This window comes from Pseudorca crassidens, chromosome 7 (genome assembly GCF_039906515.1).
Source record: "Pseudorca crassidens isolate mPseCra1 chromosome 7, mPseCra1.hap1, whole genome shotgun sequence".
In the NCBI taxonomy this organism is placed as follows: Eukaryota; Metazoa; Chordata; class Mammalia; order Artiodactyla; family Delphinidae; genus Pseudorca; species Pseudorca crassidens.
In genome coordinates this window covers 81078745-81087181 of record NC_090302.1, presented here as the reverse complement: position 1 = coordinate 81087181, position 8437 = coordinate 81078745, and the positions used below count along the sequence as shown (strand labels likewise).

Below are 8437 nucleotides of genomic sequence, written 5' to 3'. Positions count from 1 at the left end.
TTTTTTTTTTTTTTTTTTTTTTTTTTGCGGTACCCGGGCCTCTCACTGTTGTGGCCTCTCCCGTTGCGGAGCACAGGCTCTGGACGTGCGGGCTCAGAGGCCATGGCTCACGGGCCCAGCCGCTCCGCGGCATGTGGGATCATCCCGGACCGGGGCACGAACCCGTGTCGCCTGCATCGGCAGGCGGACTCTCAACCACTGCGCCACCAGGGAAGCCCGCCTTTCTCTTTTTTAAAACGGTGTGTCCTTATCTTTGACAAAGGAGACAAGAATATACAATGGAGAAAAGACACCTCTTCAATAAGTGGAGCTGGGAAAACTGGACAGCTACACGTAAAATAATGAAATTAGAACACTCCCTAACACCATACACAAAAATAAACTCAGAAAGGATTAAAGACCTAAATGTAAGGCCAGACGCTATAAAACTCTTAGAGGAAAACATAGGCAGAACACTCTTTGACATAAATCACAGCAAGATCTTTTTTGACCCACCTCCTAGAATAATGGAAATGAAATCAAAAATAAACAAGTGGGACCTAATGAAACTTAAAAGCTTTTGCACAGCAAAGGAAACCATAAACAAGACCAAAAGACAACCGTCAGAATGGGAGAAAGTAGTTGCAAACAAAGCAACTGACAAAGGATTAATCTCCAAAATATACAAGCAGCTCATGCAGCTAAATATCAAAAAAACAAACAACCCAATCCAAAAATGGGCAGAAGACCTAAATAGACATTTCTCCAAAGAAGACATATAGATTGCCAACAAACACATGAAAAGATTCTCTACATCACTAATCATTGGAGAAATGCAAATCAAAACCACAATGAGGTATCTCCTCACACCAGTCAGAACGGCCATCATCAAAAAATCTACAAACAATAAACACTGGAGAGGATGTGGAGAAAAGGGAACCCTCCTGCACTGCTGGTGGGAATGTAAATTGATACAGCCACTATGGAGAACAGTATGGAGGCTCCTTAAAAAACTAAAAATAGAACTACCATATGACCCAGCAATCCCACTACTGGGCATATACCCTGAGAAAACCATAATTCAAAAAGATACATGTACCACTATGTTCACTGCAGCACTATTTACAATTGCCAGGACATGGAAGCAACCTAAATGTCCATCGACAGATGAATGGATAAAGAAGATGTGGCACATATATATAATGGAATATTACTGAGCGATAAAAAGAAACAAAATTGAGTTATTTTTAGTGAGGTGGATGGACCTTGAGTCTGTCATACAGAGTGTAAGTCAGAAAGAGAAAAACAAATATCGTATGCTAACACATATATATGGAATCTAAAAAAAAAAGGGTTCTGAAGAGGCTAGAGGCAGGACAAGAATAAAGACACAGTTGTAGAGAACAGACTTGAGGACACAGGGCAGGACGGGGAAGCTGAGATGAAGTGAGAGAGTAGCACTCACATATATACACTACCAAATGTAAAATGGATAGCTAGTGGGAAGCTGCTGCATAGCACAGGGAGATCAGCTCAATGTTTTGTGACGACCTAGAGGGGTGGGATAGGGAGGATGGGAGGGAGGTTCAAGAGGGAGGGGATATGGGGATATATGTATACTTATAGCTGATTCACTTTGTTGTACAACAGAAACTAACACAACATTGTAAAGCAATTATACTCTAATAAAGATATTTTTAAAAAAAGAAAAATACAAAACAGTACAAAATAAATAAATAAAACTAAACAAAAATTAAAGTGTGTGCTGGAGAAGATTTCTGAAAGACCAGGTAGGGGAGCTGCAGACCTAGACAGTCCCAGAGGACTCTGTCTGAAACAAGGGGGCAGAGACCAGATTTGCTAGTCCCTGCTACGCAGGGTTCTTAAAGAATGGTCAACTCAGGAGTGTCACAGAAGCCAGAGCCAATACAAAATCATGTTCCCTCAATCCTGCATTTTCCTCTAAATAATCCCCTTTTTTTTTTTTTTTTTTTTTTTAGCGTTAAGCGGGCCTCTCACTGCTGTGGCCTCTCCCGTTGCGGAGCACAGGCTCCGGACGCGCAGGCTCAGTGGCCATGGCTCGCGGGCCCAGCCGCTCTGCGGCATGTGGGATCTTCCCGGACCGGGGCATGAACCCGTGTCCCCTGCATCGGCAGGCGGACTCTCAACCACTGCGCCACCAGGGAAGCCCTAAATAATCCCTTTTTTATCATTCCCTTCTTGGTCAAATTTCTCAAAAATTAGTTCATCTTCCCAGCCTCTACTCTTACCCGCACAGTACACTATAACATGTTTTTTGCCCTGTAGTAGTCGGCGTAAATAATCTTAGCTGCTGTAACAAACAACCTCCAAACTCAGTGGCTTAGTACCATGGTCCATTGTGGGAGAGAGGGAGAGCTCTGTCCCATGCAGCATTTGGAATTCTCCACTACTTAATTGTATGTAACTATATTAGGTAAGACAAGAAAGTGAGTGTCAAGAATTTCACAGATTTTACGAGCCAGACCTGGAAATGGCATATGTCATTTCTGCCTATACTTCATTGGACAGAACACAATCACATGGCCTCACCTAACTACAAAGTAGACTGGCTGCCCAAGAGCAAAAGGAATGGATTTGTGAATGTATAGCATAATCTCTGCTACATGCCCATACTGAGAAACCCAATGACCATTTCCAGTCATTTCATAGGGCCACTCAATTATATTTGACTGTGTTGACCATTCCATTACTCTCACATGTAAGGCTACACTCTTCCAGTTCTCTTCTGCTTTATGTTTTATTGATATAACTAACACATATGACACCACATGCCAGACACTAATTGCTTTGTAAATATTAACTCATTTAGTCTTCATCACAATAAAGGTATGTACTTTTATTCATCCCATTTTACAGATGAGAAAACTGAGTCACAAAGAGTTTAAGTAACTTGCCCAAGATCACACAACCAGTAGGTGGCGGGAGCCAGGCTTTTAACACAGTAAATCCTGTCCAGAGTGTCTTTCTTATCACTGCACTATGCTGCCTCTTTTCTCTTCTGTTTCTTTTCTGCTTCTCTTCCTTTTTCACTCCCCGCCCCCAATCCCCGCCGCCGCCGATAACCTTCAGTTGGCTTACAAGGCCCTCCTCTCATATTTTGTACTTCAGAATAAAGAATGAATTGTTGGCCCCCGGAAGACCCCATGCTGTCTCTCCTTGGTGCCTTTGCTCTTGGAGTAGGTCTCACTGGCTCACTGGAATGCCCTTCCCATCGCTCTTAAAGACACTGCTCAGGTGTCACCGCCTCCAAAAGCCGTCCGTAACGTTCCCAAGTAGAAGAGCCTCCTTCCCACCTCCTGTGCTAGCAAAGGCGGGCCTTAACCATCACAAGTCCGGAAGGCCCTGCTTCCGGGTTGCCTGCTTCACCAGTCAGTGAGCCCAGGCGGGCCAGTCCATTCTGGGTCTCACCGCCACCCCCGCAACCCCAAGTAGAACGGCGCTAGGCGAGACCGTGCCTAGATACCCCAACGCCTGCAGCTAGGAGAGCTTGGCCCCGCCCCCTTTCCTGACGCGCGCGGCACCGCCCCGCCCTTCGGCGCACCCGGCTCCCCGAGAGATAATGGTTCGACCCGAGAGGCGGTGCCCCGGTGCCCTGGCAGTTCCGATTGGCCAGGGCGAGCCGTACCACGGCGGTGGCGGGGGAACGGGTCGTAGACGGCGCGCCAAGAGACACGGAGGCAGTGAGGGTCACAGCCTTAGGCCCCCACCTCTCTCTGCGCTGCGCTGGGCCAGGCCGCCCTCTGGGATGCAGTGGGCCGTGGGCCGGCGGTGGGCGTGGGCCGCGCTGCTCCTGGCGGCCGCGGCTGTGCTGGCCCAGGTGGTCTGGCACTGGCTGGGCACTCAGAGCTTCGTCTTCCAGCATGAAGAGATCGCGCAGCTGGCTCGGCAGTACGCCGGTGAGGCGGCGGGTGGAGGGCAGGGGGCTGGGGAGGGCCGGGCGTAGCTGGAGGTTCCGGGGGCACCGTTCCCCAGTTCGTGATCGATGCTGGCCCTGACTTGGTTGTTCCTCTGCCCCCGCCAGGGCTGGACCACGAGCTGGCCTTCTCTCGGCTGATCGTGGAGCTGCGGCGCCTGCACCCAGGCCACGTGCTGCCCGACGAGGAGCTGCAGTGGGTGTTCGTGAACGCGGGAGGCTGGATGGGCGCCATGTGCCTTCTGCACGCCTCCCTGTCCGAGTACGTGCTGCTCTTCGGCACCGCCCTGGGCTCTAGCGGCCACTCGGGTCAGTGCTGGCGGCGGGCCGGACTGGGAGGCTGGGGCTGTACAAGGGCCCATGCCCTCCTTCCTGATGTTCGGCCAGGCCATCGAGTGGAGCGGATACCCTGATATTCAGTGTCCATTTGATTGTCTCTCAGGGCGCTATTGGGCTGAGATCTCGGATACCATCATCTCTGGCACCTTCCACCAGTGGAGAGAGGGCACTACCAAAAGCGAGGTCTTCTACCCAGGTGGGTAAGGTGGCTCTGTTAGAGAGGTGGGTCTCTTCATTCTTGGGTGCCTATAGTTGGAGGAAAGAGCCATGGCATGGAAAAGGGGTGCGTTGAAGGGCCCTCGTCCTAGTTCCTTTGCCCTCTAGTTAAGCCCCAGGTGGTTGGTTGAGGCAGGGTTCAGGGTCTCTGTTGCCTTCCTCTGTCAAATGGAAACAAAACATAACAGCTCCCTGTTAACCACGTCTGATTTTAATGATCCAGTATTCCAGCAGTTGTTGGGGAGATCAGAAATGCTCTCATGTCCCCAAAGACAAGGCAGACAGTTGTCTTCCCTCTTCCGTATAATGAAACATTTGGACTTATAAGTAAGTTTGAGGTTGAATATTACAAGCATATTACAAGTTACGACATTGTCACTGAACAGGTACATTTCTCAGAAAGCCTGGCAGGTCTTATATTCACCTCTCCCTATCTAACAGGCCCAAGTTTAGCTAAACTTCTGCTTGACATGAGTTAGGCTTGGGAATGCAGACCTCCATGACTCCCAAACAATGGTGCAGGGCCAGGTGAAGCTTCCCCCAAGAGAGGACATGAGCCAGGTGATGCCACACAGGAAAGTTTAAGAGTGGCCACCTTAGCCTCGTACCCTTGCAGATGGGCAGCCAGGCCAGTGAGGTAAGGCTTTTCCTTTCCTGAAGCTCCCTCTCCATTCCCTACCCCTAGAGAGCCCACAGGCTAGGGAGGTGGTGGCAATGGGAGGGCAAGGCCAGGCTCTTCATGTGGGTGTTCCCTGTCCCCCCAGGGGAGACAGTGGTGCACGGGCCTGGTGAGGCAACGGCTGTGGAGTGGGGGCCAAACACATGGATGGTGGAGTACGGCCGGGGTGTCATCCCATCTACCCTGGCCTTCGCGCTGGCTGACACAATCTTCAGCACCCAGGACTTCCTCACCCTCTTCTATACTCTTCAAGCCTATGCCCGGGGCCTCCGGCTTGAACTCACCACCTACCTCTTTGGCCAGGACGCCTGACCAGCCAGGCCTGAAGGAGGACCTGTGGATGGACAGGAGCGGGCAGGCCTGCACACATCCACTTGCTGGAGCCCACGTGAAAAGTCATGGACATACTCACAACATGCAGATACTGAGTTCCTGGTGTATGAGCAGGGACACACATGCATACAACCAAACATAGTCATGGGAACACATGGGACACACATTCAGATACTGAATCCTGTGTGTATGGCAGCATTACGCATTCACACCCATGCAGAGAGGGACCCCCACGTATACCAAAGGGGCCAGTCATGTTCGAGCACATATCCCACAAGCTCGACTCACTAACTCAGGCCTTTCCAGAGCTTCTCTGCCCCTAGTCAGGCTCTGGAGTTAGGGATGGGGGTGGCTATTACAAACTGCCTGGGTCTGACCCTTCAACCCAGCAGCCATTGGGGGGGATGAGGGAGAAGAGGAGCTGCCTGTGGAGGCTCCCTTCACCTGCAGCTGTGATGCCCTTCCCCTTCATCTCCTTGTCCTCACCATATGCCTTACCCCATTCTGTTCCCCTGCTATGCAAGTACCCTCATGGCCTGTCCCCACCCTCGCAACCAAGTTAGCTGGAGAACCAGAAGAATGTGGCAAATGCTGAGGTTATACCTCCCTCCAGGGTATAATGGGGAGGCTGGCCTCAGCTGAGGGCCCAGTGCTGGCGTGAGGACCTAGACAGGTGGGCCCAGGTCCAAGGGGTTGCCGCTGGCCTAGAGAAAGCCTTTTCTGCACGCACACACACAGACACTTACTACAGCTTCCAGACACTGCCTTTGCTGCATTCTCTGTCCATCTATCTGTGTCTGTCAATAAAGACCTGTTGAACAGTTTCATTTCTTTTTGTGTCTGAGCAGCAGGAGGACCTCTAACTCCTGGGGGCCTCAGGAAGGCCTCTCCCTTGTGTGATTCAGTTTATGACAGCAGCTTTTTACTGTATACTTTAGTGTTCCCAGGAATCACCTGGCAGGCTTGTTGACTCTACAGATTATTGTGCCCAATCCCCAGAGATCAGTTCTGGGTTGAGGCCTTGAGATCTGCATGTTTAATAAGATTCTCTCCACCAGGTTTGAATGCCACAATTTCAGGAATTCATGGCTGGGTGAGGTGGTGTGTGTCTTGCTCTTGGTCTCCTCTCTGCCAGTGCTGTTCTGGGCACAGTCCCGGAACTCCTGCCCTGGATGACCACGGGGTGGCAGTGTGCAGCCACTTTTGGGCTGAAAGGCATAGTCACTCTCCAACTCCTTTTTTCTAGGTTTCCAGGGTATCATGTCCACATCCACCCAGAGCAGTTCTTTCTCTCCAGTCTGCCTTTTCCAGGACCCCCCACTTCTGTGGAGGCTCCCGGGGCTGGGGAGCAGGCACACTATCTGGTGGTGTCTAAGGTAGTGGGGGGCTGGGGCTAGGATGAGGCCAGAGAGGTGCCTGAAGTACACACTCCCAAGGGTCCTGCACTTGCCTCACCCTCCTCCTGGCCCTGTTCTGAAGATGAGCAAGGCCCAGGCCTCTCACTTCTTAGGATTCTGTTATATTAAAAATGGAAGGAACATGATTATAAAAAAATGTACATTCTAAAAATTTGATATTCTAATGAGTAAAAATATAAAAGACTACATGTATAACCATCTGGAAGCAACATCAAAAGTCTAAATATGTGGCTCAGAATGAATGTGAGGCCCAGGCAAGGTGGCCATCCTGACACCTTACCACCACCACAGTGTTGGCCATGACAGGTCCTGTCTGGGGCCTCTCCGTTTGATCACAGGTTGCAAAGCCAAGCCTCAGGATTTCTCCCACCCTGTAACCCAGCTTTGCCTCTAGGCTTAGAGCCCCCACCTGTTACGGATGCCTCAGCTCCCTTTGTCATCCCTACCTTTCACATAGGACTAGGCTCCCAGGCCCCTCCCCATCTCTGTTGCTAAGTCCAGTGTTTATTTCTTCTCACTTTCATTTGACACAGTTACTCTTAAAAGACTCCTGTGGCTTACAGGACACTACTCTCTTCCTTCATTGCCTCCTTTGCTAGATCTGGCTCATTTCCTCAACCTCTCACTTCCCAGGTTTACACTGCTCTGAGGTGATCTCAACCATTTCATGACTTTAAATACCATCTAGGGAATTCCCTGGAGGTCCAATGGTTAGGACTGGATGCTTCCACTGCTGGGGCCCAGGTTCAATCCCTGGCCAGGGAACTAAGATCCCCACGGTGTGGCCATAAATAAATAGATAAATACCATCTATATGTCTATATACTAGTCTTACTGAGATACAATTGACATGTAAAATTTTATTAGTTTAAGGTATACAACATAATGATTTCATATATGTCTATATTGTGAAATGATTACCACAATAAGTTTAGTTAACATCCATCACCTCACATAGTTACAAAGCTTTTTCCTGTGATGAGCACTTTCAAGACCTGCTCTCTTAGCAACTTTCAGATATACGATATAGTATTGTTGACTATAGTCATTATGCTGTGCGTTACATCCCCAGGACTTATTTATCTTAAAACTGGAAGTTTACCTTTTGACCACCTTCACCCATTTTCCCCCTGGCCCTGCCTCACCCCTGGCCTCTGGCAACCACCAATCTGTTCTCTGTTTCTGTGACTTGAGTCTTTTTGTTTGTTTGTTTTTATTTTTATTATTATTATTTTGTGTGTATGTGTGGTACATGGGCCTCTCACTGTTGTGGCCTCTCCCGTCGAGGAGCGCAGGCTCAGCGGCCATGGCTCACGGGCCCAGCCGCTCCGCGGCATATGGGATCCTCTCGGACCAGGGCACGAACCTGTGTCCCCTGCATTGGCAGGCGGACTCTCAACCACTGCGCCACCAGGGAAGCCCTGTTTGTTTGTTTTTAGATTCCACATATAAGTGAGAACATACAGCAGTTGTCTTTATCTGATTATTTCACTTAGCATAATGCCCTCAAGGATGAAT

At 49.7% G+C, this 8437-nt stretch overlaps 1 protein-coding gene across 4 annotated transcripts; it reads left to right on the top strand.

The window, feature by feature from the left end:
- Window positions 1–3486: 3486 nt before the first annotated feature.
- On the top strand, window positions 3487–5630 carry SIGMAR1 (sigma non-opioid intracellular receptor 1). 4 transcript variants are annotated; one of them, XR_010945085.1, is made up of 4 exons: window positions 3487–3917; window positions 4043–4196; window positions 4377–4469; window positions 5472–5608. XR_010945085.1 is itself a non-coding variant. In XM_067744661.1 (4 exons), exons 1-4 carry the CDS (start codon window positions 3581–3583, stop codon window positions 5478–5480), a joined length of 858 nt encoding a protein of 285 aa, XP_067600762.1. In that variant the 5' UTR covers window positions 3566–3580; the 3' UTR covers window positions 5481–5491. The 4 variants fall into 4 exon arrangements, 2 of the variants coding, with proteins under 2 accessions (XP_067600762.1, XP_067600763.1); XR_010945084.1 differs by having other exon boundaries at window positions 3559–3917; window positions 5254–5491; XM_067744661.1 differs by having other exon boundaries at window positions 3566–3917; window positions 4043–4243; window positions 5254–5491.
- Window positions 5631–8437: the final 2807 nt, after the last annotated feature.

What these genes read in the sequence shown, in the direction of transcription:
- SIGMAR1 (XM_067744661.1), top strand. Translation starts at nt 3,581, where the DNA reads ATGGTTCGACCCGAGAGGCGGTGCCCCGGTGCCCTGGCAGTTCCGATT. An exon ending in GGGCTCTAGCGGCCACTCGG is followed by an intron (nt 4,244 to 4,376) that starts GTCAGTGCTGGC and finishes ATTGTCTCTCAG; the next exon opens with GGCGCTATTGGGCTGAGATC. An exon ending in AAGCGAGGTCTTCTACCCAG is followed by an intron (nt 4,470 to 5,253) that starts GTGGGTAAGGTG and finishes CTGTCCCCCCAG; the next exon opens with GGGAGACAGTGGTGCACGGG.